Source organism: Ixodes scapularis, unplaced genomic scaffold (genome assembly GCF_016920785.2).
Source record: "Ixodes scapularis isolate PalLabHiFi unplaced genomic scaffold, ASM1692078v2 PGA_scaffold8__174_contigs__length_109621045, whole genome shotgun sequence".
Lineage (NCBI taxonomy): Eukaryota > Metazoa > Arthropoda > Arachnida > Ixodida > Ixodidae > Ixodes > Ixodes scapularis.
In genome coordinates this window covers 7,600,633-7,620,757 of record NW_024609883.1, presented here as the reverse complement: position 1 = coordinate 7,620,757, position 20,125 = coordinate 7,600,633, and the positions used below count along the sequence as shown (strand labels likewise).

At 46.6% G+C, this 20,125-nt stretch overlaps 1 protein-coding gene across 1 annotated transcript in view; it reads left to right on the top strand.

The window, feature by feature from the left end:
- The window catches only part of LOC120845793 (venom phosphodiesterase CdcPDE), a 40,244-nt gene extending 26,852 nt beyond the window's left edge, over window positions 1-13,392 (top strand). The window contains exon 8 of the mRNA XM_040217338.3: window positions 11,994-13,392. Within this exon, the coding sequence (XP_040073272.3) occupies window positions 11,994-12,297 (304 nt within the window). The 3' untranslated portion in view covers window positions 12,298-13,392. The remainder of the gene's footprint in view (window positions 1-11,993) is intronic.
- Window positions 13,393-20,125: the final 6,733 nt, after the last annotated feature.

Sequence of the window (20,125 nt, the reverse complement as noted above, 5' to 3'; positions counted from 1 at the left end):
CGGAACTTTTGAGCCACGTGGTCTGCAGTGAAATGAGAAATGAAGCATCCCTTCGTCAAATTATGTCAGCTATACCCGGTGATATTTTTAATCAACTCGTTTCAGGAAAATTGGGAGCTCACTGTCATGTTGATGCACTCTTCATGTGTGTCGTGCGACTCGGCTGACATTACATGGGTGAATAACCGTGGCAACCTTTTTTTTAAGTAATCAAAATCCGTAAATTTACTTTTTTTACTATTGCTGTTTTAGGGGCAGTTGTTATTAGGGCCTAACACATTCAAAACTATTCACGATATAACAAGGGGCTTTCAGATATTTATTTATCAAATTTCGCACTTTCTTCCCTCGATTCAAGAACCACGCGCGTCAGGGGCGGGCAAAGTGGAGAGTGACTTAGCGGTTTTGACATGGCATATCGGTGATGGCATGTTTGTTTGTGTAAGCGAGAACTTCTCATACTGGAGTTCTATGCATTATTTAATTTTCTAGTGAAGTTACAACCCTCATAAAGTGCTGTCGCATTCAGCATGAACGAAGTTGCACACTTTTGACAGCGTGCCTATGGTGGATGCTGCAGCATCATACTTCCAACGGTTCGACTGAAGGGAATACGTAAGAATAGCATCCTGCGCTCTGTCCAGCGCGCTGTTTTAACCATTCGACGAAAGGCAGAGTTTTAGCTATGAATAACCCAAAACTCGTCACCTTTTCGCTAATTGTTTCAGTTGAGCTAGAGTTTATTCATAGCCCCTTTAAAATTGAAAATTCAACATGGTCAATAAACTGTCAATTAAAAAAGCTAATTAGACAACGTACTGTGACGTTTATTTAGTCATATAATGTCCGCCGAGCCCCACAAATATTCTGTGAAAACGGCATCGGCCTATCTATCGCGTTTTTAGTGTGTTGATGTTAAAAATCGCACTATATATATATATATATATATATATATATATATATATATATATATGTATGTATATATACCCTCTATTATAATTTGAGTACACCGACTGCAAGCACTGAAAGTAGACCTTTAGTATACTTAAGTGCACTTTCTGTATACTGATTTTGAACTACTTTGTACCGCGGGCAGTACGATTCTACTACATGTACTAGTTTTGTACGGACGAGTATACTTTCAGTCCACCGCCATTTTTACTGGAAGTGTACTTTAAGTACACTTAAAGTATACAATCAGTACAAAGACCGCACTGAAAGTATACTTTTAGTATACTTCAGTACACTTCGAGTGTACTGATTTTGAACGACTTTACGCTAAGGGGTGGCACGGCGCTCGCAAAGTTCTGGTTACAGACCGTGGATCATCGTTCATGGCCCAGCTGGTGCAAGAGATCCTTCGTCTGAGCCACACCAGCCGTCGTCGCACCACGGCGTACCACCCGCAGACAAACGCGTTAAAGGAGTGACTCAACAAGTCCCTCGCCGACATGACCTACATGTACGTCGACGTGAAGCACAAGACATGGGCCGAGGTTTTGCCGTTCGTCACATTTGCCTACAACACGGCTGTGCACGAGACCACCGGGGTTACACCCTTTCAACTGGTTCATTGTCGCAAAGCAACGACAATGCTGGACGCGATGTTACCCCACAAACCGACTGTCGACGGAAGCGACGACGCCCAGGTGGTTGGCCAGCGGGCAGAAGTCTGTGAACTCGCCAGACTCCGGATTAATGCCCAACAACATGTCGACATCAGTGTTGCGGAGTTGCCACTCCGGAATTGGAATGATTCCGGAATCATTCCGCGTTTTCGAGACCCTGGAATGGAACGGGAATGGAATGGGAATGTAATTGGATATCTTTGGCCCGGAATGGAGTGGGAATGGGATGGGCTCGGGTTCTTATGTGAGCTATGTCGATTATCATCTAAGGCCTACGAGCTGATGGCGCAATTCGCTAGCGCGTGGTAAGTGGCTCTTAAAGGGGCACTGACACATCAAAATCATATTTTATTTTACTATCCGAAACGATTGAAAACGATGCCTGGACATTACCCTCAAAATTTGAAACTTGGGAATTCAGTATTTCTGAATTAAAAAAACAATTTCCAAATGCCGAATTTGAAGTTCCCGCGCGATCCGCGCCAGTGCAGTGAGTCAAATTTTGCGGTCTCCTGCGACTCGACTTTCTTTCGGACCTCCGCTCCACGCTGTGAAGCTAAGCGCCGTTGCTACCGCGGCCCGAAGCGAGGAGGAGGCGAGCAGGCGGGATAGAAGGGTGCCGGCGCGGGAAAAAAACCGGTTTCGTCCCCGACTCGCCGATAATCCTCTACACGAGCGCCGCCAAGTTTTCCGAGGGAGCATACACATCCAGGAAGCGACATCACACCGAAATCTTATATTCGGTATTTCAAAAAGAAAGGCCGTAGTGCGTTCGCAATTGCGTTAAAAAACATGTTTTACGATTGCCGTTATTAAATGTTATAGAAAGGTCGCCTACAAAGCTTCTAAATTTCCTGATTTTTGACGTCACCGATCAAAAGAAGCAAGGAGGTGAGCGCGGGAAATATAAACGCCAAAAATGAAAAGGCGCGCGCGCGCGCGGGGAAAATTTTTTTCGCGATGCGGTTTTTTTTGCGTGTTTATGACTACAACTTCCATCGTTTTAGACAATAAAAAAGAATACGACCTTTGGGGTGTCAGTTCCCCTTTAAAGCAGCATCATTGCGCTGGGGGTGACTGACGGCTTAATTGTCTCACTGACGTATGCTCCTTCGAGGATAAAAATGGCGCGCCCTCAGTGAAGTGACCAAAACTTAATAGTTGTAGAAAGACAAGGTGTCCTTCTTGTCGCCGCGAGACGCGACAAAGCGGCTATTGTAATCATGCGCGATTAGCATGTAGCTTTTATCCAGGTTGTCGAACCGAACCCGAACTGTTATTTTTAAGTGAACCGAAAAAAAAAAAAAACTATAACCATTGAAAATGAACATTTGAGAGAAGTCTCTCTAGTTGGGGAGCAACAACAACAATAAATAAAATATACACCAAACAAATCCTCGTTTAAAGTCAGATGCCTACGTTGCGAGATCTGCTCGGTCTCATCTTCAGGGGTTGACTGCGGGTATGGCCGTTGAGGAGCAGCATTCTGTTTTTCTTCTTCTACGGCAGTGTCTACCGTTTTGCATCGGTGAGGTGACGAAGTCCGTTCACGTAGACGGTCGGCAGAGTGCCGAGGGATCTATAAATGTTTTCTGGCGTCGTTTGTATGTGCCAGGATTGAATAAAAAGTCTATGTCTGGGATTGGTCTTAACGGCCAGGATGCTGGTGTTGACAAAGTCAATCCTGTGGTCATTGACGTCGCAGTGCTCAGCTACGGCGCTTCGTTCATGGTCGGACTTTCGAACGTCGTTCTTATGCTGGCGGATTTTCTCCTGAAAGTTCTTTGTTTCCCTAATCTATGCGACCGGGCAGTCCACGCAGGGAATGTCATAAATAACGCCTTGTGTTTTTTCCTTAGGCGGGCGATCCTTTGGACGGGGCATGAGTCTTCCAAGCGTAAACATCGGCTTGTGGGCCACCTGGATCCATTCTTTGGCCAATACTCGTGCCAGCGCCTCGCTTGTACCTTTTATGTAGGGAACGATGATGCGTGAGGTAGGACGGGTCTGTGTACTTGCTGGGGACTGCAGGTATCGGCGATCTCGGGCTTGATGTCGGGCAATGCGGCGGATAAAGCTGCTTGTATAACCATTATGTTGTAGGTCGGCGAAGATGGTGTGTTCCTCTTTTTTACGGTCAGCTTCAGATGAGGAGATATTTTTTGACCTAGATAAGAGCGTTCTGACCACTGATGCCTTGTTACAGGCTGGGTGATTGGAATCAAAATGGAGATAACGTCCAGTATGTGACGGTTTTCTGTAGACATAAAACAGGATCTCCATATTTTGTCTTCTGACAAGCACATCGAGGAAAGGTAAGGTATTGTCCCTCCATGCTCCACGGTGAATTGTATAGACGTCTCAATTGAGTTGAGGAGAATAAGGGACGTGTCCGCTTCCGACGTTTTTAGGATGCAAAAGCAATCGTCTACGTACCTCAAGAACACTTTGGGGGCCGTGTGAAATGACTGTAACGCTTTTCAATCAATGGCTTCCATACAGATTCGCTGTTGTGACGGAAATGGAGGCACCCATTGCGGTTCCGCTAAACTGTTTGAAGAATTCTCCCTTGGAACTAAAATAGGTGCTGCTTAGGCAGAACTCAAGCAGGCGGCAGAGTTCCTCCACGCTAAGTTTCGTCCTTCCGCTCAGGGATTGGTCTTTCTCGAGGGCGTTCTTGGCCGTGGCGACAGCCAGAGGAACCGGGACGCTTGTGAATAGCGCGATGACGTCGAAGGATACGAGACTTTCTTCAATGGTCACCTTCAACGTCAAAATCTGTTCCACGAAATCATTGGAAGTTCGTATATAGGTCGCCGTTTTGCCCATGAGAGGTAAAAGAGTCCGGTGAAGGTAGTTTGACAGGCCTCGAAGTGGTGATGTCGTGAAGTCCACGATGGGCCGGAGACGTTGAAAGGTCTCCATTGAAACGCCTATTCAATTCACCGTGGAGCATGGAAAGGACAATACTTTACCTTTCCTCGATGTGCTTGTCAGAAGACAAAATGAAGAGCTCCAGTTTTCTGTCTACAGAAAACCGACACATACTGGACGTTATCTCCATTTTGATTCCAATCACCCAGCCTGTAACAAGGCATCAGTGGTCAGAACGCTCTTATTTAGGTCAAAAAATATCTGCTTATCTGAAGCTGACCGTAAAAAAGAGGAACACACCATCTCCGCCGACCTACAAAATAATGGTTAAACAAACAACTTCATCCGCCGCATTGCCCGTCATCAAGCCCGAGATCGCCGACACCTGCGATCCCCAACAAGTACACAAACCCGTCCTACCTCACGCATCAGCGTTCCCTACATAAAAGGTACAAGCGAGGCGCTGGCACGTGTACTGGCCATAAAAGGGATCCAGGTGGCCCACAAGCCGATTTCTACGCTTGAAAGACCCATGTCCCGTCTAAAGAATCGCCCGCCGAAGGAAAAAGCACAAGGCGTTATTTATAAAATTCCCTGCGCGGACTGCCCGGTCGCATACATTGGGGAAACAAAGAACTTTCAGGAGAGAATCCGCCAGCTTAAGAACGACGTTCGAAAGTTTGACCATGAACGAAGCGCCGTAGCTGAACACTGCGACTTCAATGAGCATAGGATTGACTTTGCCAACACCAGCATCCTGGCCGTTAAGACCAATCCCGGACATAGACTTTTTATTCAATCCTGCGCACACAAACGACGCCAGTAAACATGAATAGATCCCTCGGCACTCTGCCGACCGTCTACGTGAACGGACTTCGTCACCTCACCGATGCAAAACGATACACACTGCCATAGAAGACGAAGAAAAACAGAATGCTGCTCCTCAACGACCATGGCCGCAGTCAAGCCCTGATGAAGAGACCAAGCAGGTCTCGAAACGTACGGTTCCGCCTTTAAACGAGCATTTGGTTGGTGTATATTTTATTTAATATTATTAAAACTGTAACCAATATCAAATATTTCATTTATAACCCGAACTGGAGGAGAACCGTAATTCCATATGGAGGTTACCGGTTTATTGGAAACAGTTTGGCGCAATAAAACGTGAACCGCGCCTTCTGGCGCGTGGCTGCGCCAACCCAATTAAATATTCGCGACGGCCACGTCAGTGGCTTAGTTTTGATTAAACAAACGGCAGCGACGACATGGAGACAGCTCAGAAATAATAAAACCATTAGGTATACTTCACCTCTATGTCCAGCACGAATCGGCGTCTGTAAGATAAAGTACATACTTTTTTGTTTTACATACTACGGACCAGAAAGGACGCTACGAGCTGTCGGAGCCAAGTCATAGCTCGGAGAATGTCACGTGCCCTTCCGGTTGGGCGGAGCGATGCGTGGAGCGCGAAGTCACGAGACAAGCTATACACTATGGATTGGCAGGTCCTGGCGTCCTTTGCAGTGAAAGGAAATATATCTTGCTGTGCCAAAATACTAAAGAGCTATTCTTTGTGCGCGCGTGTGTGTTTTCTTTCCTCGCTGCTAAGCAATATTCCTAAAAGAAGGATGAAGCGAACATAACATAAACATCAAAAAACAACAAAAAAAAAAAAAACGTTGACGGCTGTCGGCGCTTTTGTTCCGTTGTGGCGAGACCTGGAGGTGCTAAGCGGTGAAGCCGAGAGGAGCGCGACTGTTCGGCGCAGGTCGCCAGTAGCCCTATGCCCTGGACTCTGCTTGAAGAATTTTTTTTTTTTTTTTTTTGTGTGTGTGCATTTCCTAGTAACAGCAAATCGCCCGTTACATTTTTTTTTTCCTTTTTTGTTTTATTTTAATCGTGTTTAGATTGGCCTTCGCTGTGTTTTCCTCGTCAACTCAGTTGTTCGAGCAAGTCGTTCGGGCGTGCGGCGTGCGTAGTTTGCCGTTTCGATCTGGATGAGCATCGTACCGGCGTGCGGTCATGTATCAGTACACTGTTAGCAAGTCCCGTGTATTTGGCGAATATTTGGGGTGAAAAACACGCTATTTACACAAATTACCATAAATTTACACGATGAGTAACGGATAATTCGTTCAGAAATCATGCGAGGTTGTAAAAAACGTGTTTTGGTTCGGTCATACACGCATAACCGTGTAGCCGACCTCGATAACACGCATCGCCCCCGGGGACGACCGCGGCATTGCCGGCTATCGAAGCACCGGAATGCTTGGGGACACACTTAGAAAGGACCGTCGAGACAAATGCCGCGGAAAGAAACATGTCTCGGAGACAGATATGCACCAAAAGCAATTGCGCCCTGTCGCAGGACGTTGGCGAAACCCGCGCTTAGCCGCTCACCGTGCTCGCCGCCATCTTCTAGTCGATGGCAATGCGGCTTCCCTCATGTCGCCCATGTTTGTATTTAGTTTAGGGGTCCTGAAAACAGTTTCTTAGACACCACAAATAGAGTCATGGGTCTAATTATTCGTTCCAAACAGCTAAAATTGATATAAAAAGCGTGTCCTCGATGTGAACACGTACATTGCAGTTGGTTTCGTTTTTGCTTCAACCTTCAACTGCAAGCGATCTGGCCACGGCGCAAGCGCAACGCCGATGTACACTGGAAGCAAGCGCCTGTTGGCTTTCGTTGTTTTTGTTTGACCGGAGAAAATCTGGCAAGTACGCATGGCGCCGCTACTGTTTTGGTTTGACGGGACGCGAGAAGCTTCGCATAGAGCTTCGGAGGCGAGCACATAGTGAAGACGTGACCGGAGAAGTGCCCCTGTGATGTTCCTGGAAGACGGAAAGTAGCATTCGTAATCGTCGTGTGTTCTTTGAAAGCGAAGGGAGTCACAGGGTCCACGAGTTCGCAACCACAAGCCAATGTTCACGACAGCACGGCGTTGACTTCGGCGATCTCGTTCTGTTTGGTGCAACCCGGCGATGCGAAAAAGAGCTGAAACATTTCTCGTGTGTGGTGCGGTGCTTTGTATTCCGGGTCTGTCTGAACCACGCTTTTAACACGGAGCGCAAATTGTTTGTTGCGTGGTGGAGGTTCAACGGGTACAGTCCCGTCGTCGTCAGCTGATCCGGTCCAGCTGGTCCGGGAGGACGCAGCGAGCGTTTTTAAAAGTAAATCTTCCTTCGTTCCGTTTCAAACTGTGGAAGCATCCCGACACATACCGTGAGTAAGAAAGAAGTAGCGGGCGTTTTCAACAAAATTACGTTGTTTTAATTGAATAATGGACTCCGGATTGTTGTCTTAAATCTGCCGTTTTTTATGCTTCGTGTTGGACTGCGTTTGCATAGCGACGCACACCGCTCGAGTAGATGATTCGGTCCTGCAACGAGTTTGTTGCGCCAATCATGCGGTGTGAATAAATTTGGGCAAGGTTTCCTACCTGCCCACAGATGCATGTACTGAGACCATTTTTTATGTTGTGAACGTAGTGCTCTTTCTTTATTTTGGAAGACGCGTTGGTGCATTTATTATGGTACAATCACTTGAGAGTTGAGAAATTGGAGAGCGAGCAAGCTTTCTCAACTTTGTCTCTTTCTCTCTGGCGCTGCCCTGTTTCAGTTTCAGTAGGCTATCTACTAGCAGGTACAAACTGCTCTAAAGCAGGTAAAAAACGGGAAGATTAGGACGGTGCGGACTCCGTGTTTCGCGCTTTTCGCAAGGTGACAGGGTAAATGCTTTTGTGAGATATGCGGAATATGCAAGCGATTTTGTTATGCCTGTCGTTTGCGTCTCTCCAGCAAAACGAATAAGATGATCTACTACAAAGGTGCAATCACAAGCCAAGATTTAAGATAGCAGTCGTTTGCTTCGGTGATCCGTGTAGCTGTATTTTACCTTGCTTCGGTGATCCGTGTAGCTGTATTTTACCCTGCTCTCTGCAACACCGTGTCATGACGAAGAGCTGGAATGGTCACGGTTTGTGCTGGCCTCCCGGTTGACAGAAACCCGCGTCGCCCGCATCGGCACCGAGTGCGCTTGGGCTGTTGATGCTCAAGCCGTTCATCCGCGGCTTGTCGCCAGCTCATCCTACTGCTCAACGGTGAGGAAGCGGCGAGAGTAACCTCGGAAGTGAATGTAAATCCTCGTTCATTCAGTTATCCGGTGTCAAAGTGTGGAAGATGTCCAACGTGTACTGAGGGCGGGAACTACGAGCGTTTTGCCTTGCTTTTATAACCGAAACCAGACCAACGAGATAACTGCCTTGCGTACTCTAAAATGACGGAAGCAATAAGTTTCAACAGGTCGAGTACGCCACCGGGGATGTAGGCGAGACGGTGCACACTGTTTAAGCGCTTGCAGTATCCACGAGTGGTACCAGGAAAGCGACGTCAACAGAGAAGGAGCTCGCGATTCAGCATAATGCACTGCTACGGGCCCGTGTATCTTCAAAGTTCGGGGTGGTGGCAGTATAAAAAAAAGACGCATCAGCGCCCCATACCAGTGTTCACGAATAACACCGGTCACAAACTCCCAAGCCCCACCGCTCTTCTCGACACCGACACGACATACGACAACAAACTGCATCAAAACGCCCCAAAAGTGAAGGCGTCTGCTCCCGTACTGCAACTGCTGCAACTAGCGGAAGTGAAGTGTTGGGCGGATGTCCGAATGTCCTTCACAAAAATATATAAAAAATGCTTTGCGCAAGGATAATTTTCATTTATTATTGTATACGTAATGACAAAATCCCAATAATTTGTTTTCCTATCTGATTCAAGCTAGTCAGACTGCTCATAACACTGGTCAAGCAAGAAAATAACAAAAATTTGAACTTTTTCATGACCGGTTTAAGATTTATTGTTAACATATCGTTATTTATTGCAACGGACTAACATTATAGATTTTGCCTCCATACGTTTTAAATGCAAACAGTTCTAACACACGAATGTCCATTGCGCCGTGTTTTGTGTATTCTTCTATAAATCTGTAATGGTCAGCGACCAAAGAGCTCACCCGCACATGTCAAGCTTATATGCGCCGCGGGGAGAAATGGATATCGAGTAGGAAGTGTCGGGCGTAGTATCGGTTGTTGTGTTTGTGTACATGTCGGTGCTGTGTTTCTGTGTGCTGTGTTGCCTGCGTTGTATGGAAGGTTGCTGTGTAGTTGTGGTCGTTCGCAGTATTAACAGACTGGTCTTTTCCTTTTTTAAACAGGCCGCTAGAAATCTCGATAGGTGGCGCAAGTTACCGCCCGATTCTAAATAGTTTGCTCAAGTTATTTATCCATGTAAGTTCGGCATTCGTTTTTTTGTTTTTTTTTGTTTTGTTTAGCGGTTTGTTGAAGCTACTGACGCCGCCGACCGCCGACAACGCTCGTACGTACCTTTGCAAGTAGCTACGTCCGCCGCTTGGAGACTTTACTGTGTATAAAAGACATCGAACGAGAACTAACGCGCCCTGTGTCCTTTCAATTCGGCTGAAAGGCGCGCGGCTCGCTGGGCTCGTCTCTCGCCTGTTCTCGGCCGCTGGCCGCCATGTTTCATAAGGAACACGCTCGAAACGGTTTTGCGGAAGGCAGACACGGTGTAGCGTGTTAAGTTTACACAGCACCTCATGTGTAGACGAAAAACACAGATGGCCTCGTGTAAAACGAACACGTTTCGACGTGTCCGCTATGGGACAACGGTTTACACGTCTGGGCGTGTTATTTTTGCTAACAGTGTACTGCGTGAGTCCGTAAAGACTTCAGACCAGCAGCCCTACTCCGCTGGATTAATGTTTCATCTACCCTCCCTACCGAAAAATCCGGTATAACTTTTTGCTATCCGGATTATGGAACCGGAAATCTATCTGGATTCTATCCGGATTCTATCTGGAATTTAGATTTTCAGAAATTATTCCTTTGTCTGCAATCTGGATTTCGGGTTTCCAGAAACAAATTTCTGGTTCCATAATCCGGATAGTGAAAAGTTATACCGGATTTTTGGGTAGGGCTAGGTAACAATTGTCACGGTGTGTGCTGGTTGATATACTTCACATGTGAGTGATGTACTTTCGTTGTGTACAAGCACTTTCATAACCACGTAATTTTCATAAAACAGTGTGTGTGTTAAAAAGTCGAGCTCACAGAACGAAATGAAGCCCATATTTGTTTTGCTGCCCTCGCTTTCGCAGCCCGGCTTTTAATAACCTGTTTTCTTCGTTAAATGCAGATGACTCGGTGTTGGATTCGACTTTTCTTATTAACGACTGGGAGGTGTGGTTATTTGTATTTAAGAACTGGTTTGAGCTGGTTCGCGCTTGGTGGCATTGGCAACCAAATCTTTAGTTCAAAAACATTACTGAACCTGCAGAACCGAACCGGACCAAAACAAAAATCTACTGAACCAGAACCCGAACTGAGCCAGAACATTGACAGGGTCGCCTCCCTGCTTTTAAGTTGTAACCCATCCGATCTTCTAGTGTTTCCGTGGAACACAAATAAAGAATTAGAATTAATATGTTAAAAATCATAAGAATCGCACAGAGAACGTAAAAGTTTACGTTCTAAGGCAGGTTCCACAATGTGGTGCTACAGTCGCTTGTGCTGGCGCCGTGAACCATACCGATTGCACTTTGTCAGCGGTTTTCTGTTCTGGCCGGAGTCATTTGGGGCAGGTATACGCGGCGTCGCTTCTAACAGCGCACTATCGCTACTATTGTGTAAGTACTGGTAACAGAGATGAAGATAGAATGAAGGAAGTGGCACTAGTAGATACTCAGTTATTTCGCTGTGTTGAAGAGCCAATCCAACCCCCACGACTTACATGTGCGTGCTGCCGGTTCGCACGCCTCCCACACCGCTACCTACGCACTTATGTCCACTGTCAGTGCGATTGATCATAGACTGCACACAGGGTGGAGTTCCTTCCACATTACAAAAACGGGCAGAAGACATTACTTTAGTTAATAAGCTGCTTGCCTTCATTTAGTTTCCCTAGTTCATCCAACCAATGTAGAGTGCGGAAAAGGGGGAGGGGGGTACCAGTCTGCCGAACGTCAACTTCTATGTTTCGTAATTTATGCGGTGGAAATGTTTGTAGAACAAGAACATATGACGCTGTCACACTCTAATTCGTCGCAATGTTACTAGAACAATTCAGTTTTGAAAGTGCCATAGAGCCTGCTTTGAAAAAGTGGTCCCGATCCGTACGCGAGAAGTGAACTAAAGACGATCACAACGCCGCCATTTCTCCCGCAGCGGCCACTCTGGGAACTGCATGGCTGCACGTATTGGTTTAGGTCGAGTCGCGCAAAGGTCGGTGGCGCCGCATGTCGCAGTGCGATTTCGCAGTGGCTATATAAATCCACTTTCATATTTTGACTTGTCGCGAAAGGGTGGCGCTGTTGTCGCATTTAGTTCGGTCTCGGCTACGCCAGCGGTCCGGGTTTCAAGGGTGAGGTTTTCAACTGAATTTTCTAGTAACGTTGGACGTCGCTGTGCACAGGGCGTCGTCCTCCCAGCAGCCTCTCGTGGCCACGCATATCTTCTGCTTGGCCACCCGCTGCGTCGCACCGGGAGTCCCCGTGCACGAGTGTCCGGGCCCCCAGCTCGACGTGTCCGCGTTCTTGCTGCCGCACCTGCCGAGGCCCGAGAACTGCCAGCCCTGGGCCCAGTACCTGGTTCAGCACTCGGCCACGGTTTCAGACCTGGAGCTGCTCACGGGGCTCCGCTTCTTTGCAAGGCTACCAGTCTACGAGGCCATCCGAATGCGCACACATATACCGCAAGGACTCTGGCCTGCTGCCTGAATCATTCACCATCAGCTACTGTTTGATTAGAAGTCCCACATATCAGCGATTCGTCAGCTGAAAAGTCAGAACGAGGACAGGGCGCGTTTAAAGGTAGCGATCAATACGAAAACTATTCTCTTCTGTTTGTACGCTTTGCAGTGAAGTCAGGAGTTCCAAAGGGCGTTTAGTTTGTGCATTTGTTTCCAAGATATATTTGGTATTGGGTTTGGGACGTTTATGGCACTGTTGAGTTTTAGACACACAGAAAGGCAAATCACAGTAATATAGTGAATTAATTAGCAAGTCCATTTTCATAACGAGTTGCATTTATATTGCAGCTAGGTCACTTGGAAGAGTGAAGGAGTGAATGAACAACTGTTGTTGCACACCAAGAGAAAGCTTAGACGCCACAAGTTCCTATTTTACATCTGCCGGTTTTGATTTGAGCAGGAGATATGCCAGAGTTGATAACGACCCAAGAGCTTTTGCTTGAAACAATTGTATGGTTAAAAGAGTTTGAAGCTTGTTAATGGGAAACCTGCTTTGTATAGGTCTTCAGGTCATGAGCATGCTTTCTAGATCCTGCAAACTATTGGTTTTGTTCTTATTCTAGTTATTTCATATATTGCAGGCTTCGCTAGCACCCGGGCAGGTGTGCACAAACACAAATGAAACGACATGGCAAAAGGTTGCGCACATTCAATACAAAAGTTCAGCAATAACAAATATAAGAAAATTAATTCAAACGGGTAAGTCTGTAAACTCATTAAACTTTGACAAAAACGACGATGGCGATGAGCTGTCATCAATTTTTCTCGGCGGGCAAATCTCTTTTGTGATGATTCTTGGAGAAGAGTATCTAAAATATTATTTTTAATGCGGTGATGTTTGTTTAATCGCTCCACCGTGATTAAACCGAGCAGTCTGACGTAAAACAGGGAGTGCGAAGAGTCAATCTTTAAATGTCCGTAATAAAATAAGTAAAAAAAAAAAAAAACTCGCGTTACAGATGTTTCAGCATGATGTTAGTGAGTACAGTTCAAATGAAATTTTCATCTGTAGCGGGCTGTCTATCCAGCTGCATCTGTTACAAATAAATCTTGCGGCTAGTCATTGCACTTTGTCTATTTTTTCAGTGTTGTTTTGTGTGTACGAATTTCAAAGCCTGCATATGTAGTCCAAATGTCCTATTTTTACTGTTTCATATACACTAAGCTTTACGCTTAATGGTGCTAATGCTAAACTTCGATTTGAGAGAATAAAGTTCGTAATGCAGTGTAGCACGTATTGTTGATGTGTGTCCAAACTAGAGGTTTTGTAAATGTTAGCCGGATATATCCTATTTGCTTTGACTGCCCGATCGTAGTACTACAAAGGAGTCAAATTTTATTGTTTTTGTTTCTTGTTCAACCTAGTTCGACACCAAGAATAGTGTTATTTTTTTAGGTTAAAGGGCACATACCATACTTCGCACCACTTATCTATATTTCGAAGAGTACCATGCAGTCTAATTTCAACATCATCAACTTGTATTTTATTCTAAACAGCACAATCATCAACGAACAACCGAGTGCTAATCTTATTAAGTATACAGCCAGTGGAAGCTCATCGTTCCTCGTAGAGGGCTATCCCTGACTGAATTCTCGTAGTGTGTTGCGATGATCAACCAGCACGTCCGAGAAGGGAAGATCCATTTACTCGTGCGGCGATGTTGTGGCGGCACCTTGAAGGCAGCACAAACACTCGTTCGGTTGTCTCGGTTTACGTACTATAGTGGTGCTCGAACATCGCCCGGATTTCTTATTTCGCGCATTACATGCGTGTGCTCAAGTTCAAGGTATTACTGGTGCGTACAGTATTTGAAGGCCTGTATGAAGGTTGCGAATTTCGACGCGTTTTCATCACCCGAGAAAAGTAACTGGTGTTAGCATTCCTCAACGATCGCAACGTCTATGCGATTACGTAATTATATTTCTACGTTGTTAGATCTCTGCTAAGATTACATCGTCTTTTGCAAACGTATAAAAGGCGTATGACGAGATTTGTACTATCAGTAAAGTCGTGTTTTAAAGTCGTCGTCGTCCCAGACGGCATACTGTATCTTTTTCTTTTGATTTCTTCATCCACTCTGCCCGGCGAGTATATCCATGACAAAATAAAAGTTAATAAAGCTTAAAGGGAAACTGCAAAGAAAAAAAGTTTTTTTTTTTAATTTTTAACAGCCTAATTGGGACAAGCATGTCAAAAAAAATTTTCCCGCGAGAAAAAGCATTTTTTTACGGCAATAATTATTGCGTGAGACTGATTTTAGTTTGCGGCTATTTCGCCCGTTTTAAATCGCGCGCCACGAAGTTAGGATTCCGTGACGTTGAATCCAAATCGGCAGCTATACTTCTCATTGGCAAAGAGTTTGATTGACAGCTTAGAGCTTGGTTGTTAAACCTTTGTCATATGGTGCAATTTCCTTTTGAGTGGCATATTTTACATTTAAAGAATAACCCATGTGATGAGAGTTATTATTCTTTAGAAAAGGTTTACGAGACGGGCACTTCTGTTTGGATTCATACCATAACAAGCAAAAACTCCGCCATTCTCTCATGGCCGCCGAAGTCTCCGCTACCGCCTGTCTCGCCTACCTCGACTAATCGTTTCGCCGAAGTGATCAGTGTTCGTGCTGACCCAGGTGCTTGAGTGAGACTTCTTGAAGTGAAGTAGTGTGTGTTTAGCAGCTGTCGCAGGTGTTAGTGATAGGAAGCGACGCGGGGTTTTTGCTTTCATAGCGCGGTTCTTTCGTTTTCCTGTTTGCTTGCTTAGCGTGTTTTGTTTTTATAGTTTTTTTTTTGCGCTTGCGCGTGCAAATGCTGACTTTTCGGAGATGTCAGATGCGTGATCCCGACAGCGAGCCTTCTAGCAGCCATGTCGCCCCGAAAGGAATGCTATTTGGCTGGAGGCAATCGAGCGTCCGCGTAGCGACAGACGTGTCCAGTTACGTTCTTGTCATATCGCTCCGGAGGCCGTCGAGATTTGCACCGGGTGCCCGGGGGCATCGAACGTCCGCGACCAGACACAGCTGTTACGTAAAAGCCTGGCACAGACAGGTGATTACGTAGTAGCTGTCTGCAGAAGCTCTCGGACGTTCAAGTTCTGCGTTAGCCGACAGATTTTTTTTTCTCAGCTTTCGCACCATCTTAACGTAAATTGTTTGAATGAATATGTACTGTTATCGTAAATCTTGGCTTGTGATCGCTGCTTTGTAGATGATCATATTCGTTTTGCTGGAGATACGCAAACGACGGGCATAACAAAATCGGTTGCATATTCCGCATACCTTGCAAAAGCACTTCCCCAGTCACCTTGCGAAAAGCGCGAAACATGGAGTCCGCACCGTCCCGACTTCCCAGTCTTTTACCTGCTTTAGAGCAGTTCGTACCTGCTAGTAGGTATGTCTACTGAAACTTGAAACTATGTGCAGTGCCAGAGAGGCAAGGAGACAGCTCGCTCGCCCTCCCCAATTTCTGAACTTTTAAGTGATTGTACCGTAATAAATGCAAACGCTCTTCTCTAAATAAAAAAAAAAAGAAAAGAGCACTATGTTCCCTACGTAAAAAATGGTCTCAGTTCATGCATCATTGGACAGGTAGAAAATCTTGCCCAAATTTATTCACACCGCACGATGAGCGCAACACGTCGCTGTGCAAACGCAGTTCAACACGAAGCATAAAAACGGCAGATTTGGGACAACAATTCGAAGTTCGTTGTTCAATTAAAACGACGTAATTTTGTTGAAAAAGCCCGCAGCTTTTTACTCACGGTATGCGTCGGGAATCTTCCACATTTTGGAACGGAACGAAGGGAGATTTACTTTTAAAAACGCTCGCCGCGTCCTCCTGGACCAGTTTGGCTGGATCAGCTGACAACGACGGGACTGAACCCGTTTAACCTCAACCCCACAACAGCCAATTTGCGCTCCATGTTGGGTGTCTACTTTGAAGCACTGCACCACACACACCACGAACGTTTCAGTTCTTTGTCGCATCGCCGTGTTGCACCAAACAGAACGAGATCGCCGAAGTCAACGCAGTGCTGTTGTGAGCGTTGGCTTGTGGTTGCACACTCGTGGAACCTGTGACTCCCTTCGCTTTCAAAGCACACACGACGATTACGAATGATACTTTGCGTCTTCCGGGAACACCACAGGGGCACTTGTCCGGTCACGTCTTCGCCGTGCTCGCAAACACCGTAGCTTCTCGTGTACCGTCAAACCAAAACAATACCGGCGCCATGTTTAGCGTGCGTTGTTGCCAGATCATACCGGAAGTCGAGACCCTGCGTCGTTCAACTCAGCAGCCAAGTCAACAAAAAAAAAAAAAAAAAAGAGCAAATCCAAGAGTGAGGGGCAGGGCGTAGTTCTCCTCCGCGGCGGTCGAAAGAGCGAGAGTTTCAAATGTGGAGATATTCTGACTGCAACTAAATTACGTCCTGTGACGTAAATATTGCTAAAAAATATTTTTTTTCGCGGAACATTCGTTTTGTTACATGCTTGTCCCAATTAGGTTGTTTAAAAAAAAAAAAAAAACACTTTTTTTTTCTTTGCAGTTACCCTTTAAGCCGATAAAAACTGCATTTTTTTGCTACACCAGTGAGTGACTGCGCGTCCGCTTCTTTTTAGCGATACCGCGGAAACGGCTGACGGCGACGGAGAAGCGGCCGTCGTGCTGACGACCTGATGGGCTCGTGGCGGTGGTTGTTGGAGTGCGTACGCGCGGCGCAGAGCGGTTGTTCCGGTCCCTCCGGGCACAACAAACGCAGTCGTAGCTAACTCGCTCGTTTCAAGTGCCCGAATGACAGTTTGTGCAGTCCATAGCTTAAAAAGAAATGGCTGCAGTTTCCCCGCTTGCCACTCGAGGAACCACGTTGAAGCACTTGGTGCCGGCTCATCGGTTTCAGAGGCCCCAGGTCTAAGGACTTCCGTATATGCTCGAGGTATTCCGTACATTGGAGTCGCATCTCCTTGTCGTCCGATTTCAACGAGGAACTGGAGTCTTCGTCGGAAGAGTCGCTGCACTTTCCCACAGGCATACCTGCATACGAGACCAGTCCCTTACTATCGCTGTAGCGCAACATATCTAATTCAATTTACCTCAGCTGCGATGTTTTCATGGCTATCGCGGCGAGGAGAGGCGAGGATTCAGAATATGTCCGAAGCAATCTGAAGCAACGTTAACTCCTTCCTATGAAGCTCATTTCTAACCTCACTGAAGTCCTTATAGACCGACACGCAGAGTGGCTCTGTTTACCAACACGGCCGGGAGGCCGCGCATGCGCGGTAGCTATGTGGGCAAAAGCGAACCGGCTCTCCGTGTTTCCGCTATTGCGCTGCGTGGCGTGCGCTCGTTGTTGACGTTGTAGGGACGCTTGTATCTTTATTTGTGCGTCGTATTTCCTCACAACGTATGTAGTATGCTATGCCCGACTATTTGAGCTCGCTGCCCGAGCCTGAACGGCAGCGGTATCGAACCAAACTGTGCGTGGACGGCGTTGCCTACGAGGATCCGTACGCCGTAAACAATGCCTGCTGGACTTCTGATGTAAAGTTGCTGCCACCGAAGTCGACGGCTCACGTCGTCGTTTATTTAGTTTTTTCACCAAGCCAGTTCAAGGCCGACACTGTGTAGGCGTACAAGTCTCTCGAGGCCTACGATTACTTCGAGTCGGTTTCCGCACTGCCGGCGGGATCAGCAGACTGTGGGTCTGCGGAATCGTATTTATTAATTAAAGAAATACGCACAGCGTCTTCAAGTCAAGGCATGCTATTTTTCCTACTCCCACGACCACAAGGCATGACAAGCAGTAACGCTTTGTCCGTTCTGCAGTCTTGGCGGTAACACGTTACAAGTAACGGCGTTAGCAGGAACGCGTTACTTTTTCCAGTAACGTAGTAGCCTACTGGTTACTCTTTCGACACAGTAACGGGTAACGTACTTACGTTACTATTTCAAGTAACGTAGCTACGTTACTCGTTACTATAATTACACTTCAATTTTTCCCTGTTTTTAGGCGTCAAGCCATGTTTTTCTATGCGTTTTTTCTTGTCAGTATTTAGGTGAAACCTTAAAAAGAGATAAAGTAATTATGTTCAGTTTTGGCATGAACATAATGTTTTTTTATATATGAGCTTACGCATACCTGTATCGCGAAAACCGTAAAACGTGTTAAATCAAAATTTAAAAAGGAACGTAGAAGTAACGTGCGTTAATTTTTATCGGTAGCGGTAACGCGTTCCTTTTATTTTTAGGCAACGTAGCTCAGTAACGCGCACCTTGGATTTGCAAGTAACGAGTAACGTATTTCGTTATTTTTTTCGGTAACGTCTACAACACTGCCGCTCTGTCACCGATCCCCTTCTGCTGGGTAGCACGGGCGTAGCGAACCTCCGACGAGCGTTGGCCGGTGCTTTGTGCGCGAACACCGTGGGAACAAAATCCGGGTGGTCTCGATCAGACGACGGTTTTCCTGCACATAAGCAAGCCTCGGGACGGAGATTCAAATGGAAGCAGCACTTGCCACCAAGAAAGTGCTTGCCGCACAAATGGTCGTTCGCGCGAGGCGACCATAATTTTCGATCCACGGATATTATGCACCTTCTATGCCTTTCAGTCTGCCGGGAACTTGTAGAAGCTCACTCCGCTACTTTTCTTGTACATTTCGGTGAGATTAACCCAACAGAGCTTCGCGCAATGCTGAAATGCCATGACATCCATGCGAAACGTGCACCCTTTTGCCCACACCCACCGGGTCCGGCGCGATCGCAGCGCCGCCAAAGTGCCGTGATGTCAAGCCCGCGTGTCGGTCTAATCGAAGGGTCGGCAACCTAGACAATTTTTATAACGAAACATCAGTAAAAAAAAAAAGCATTCTTTGGTAAATAATTTTCTTTGATATCGCGAAAAATCCTGCACAATGCCATTTCTAAATGGCGTCACAGTAACTCAGAAGTTTGGGTTTTTCGCTAAAAATGCCAGCGCTCTTTCTTCAAGTTCTACATAAGTCAAACCGGTGGGTTTTCTGGCTTTCCGATTGGCCACGTGTTTCACCGTTTGGCCTTGTACAATCTCCAGGGCCTGCCTCCTTTTTAACGCGATAGCGTTTAGCAGCTCGCAAAGCAGGCAATCTGGCATCAGCGTCGGTAAACCATAAACTCTTATGATGCAACACGCACAGACACGTGTGACTTCGCGCGTGACATCACACGCGCTTGCGACGTCATGACCCTACCGACCCACTTTATTCGGTAGGAACGTTTCCCTTTAAATTTAAGGGGAAGTTTTCCAGGCGAATTTAGTGGAACATTTTCCCGCCAAATTTAGCGGCTCGATAGGGTTATGCCGTCGGCGCGGAAACCAGCAGCAATCTAAGACGTGTCTTGCTTCACTGCAGGAAAGGAAAAGCAAACAGAATCACCTGGTAGCGACATCAGCTGAGTCAGCGACCGGGCGCCCGCACTGTCATCCTCTCGACTACCGAATCGCTGTGTCGCCCACCTGGAGCTCACACGTGCCGTCATCTGGATTGTCGCCACCCCTTCAGCTGGCGCTCTCGACTAGATCAACACCGCCCCTACCACTGGCGCTGTCGTCGCTGGGCCAAGTTATATAAATACGCAACCGGGCTCGGACACTTCACTGGCAGCAGTGGCGGCGCGGAAACCAGCAGCAATCTAAGACGTGTCTTGCTTCACTGCAGGTCAGTTTTTCGCCTATTTCTTACAACACAAAATCGCTCTCTTTGCTATTGCTGCTGCTGCTGCCAAAGTGTGATTCGAAGTGTGGTTTGAGTGCGATTATGG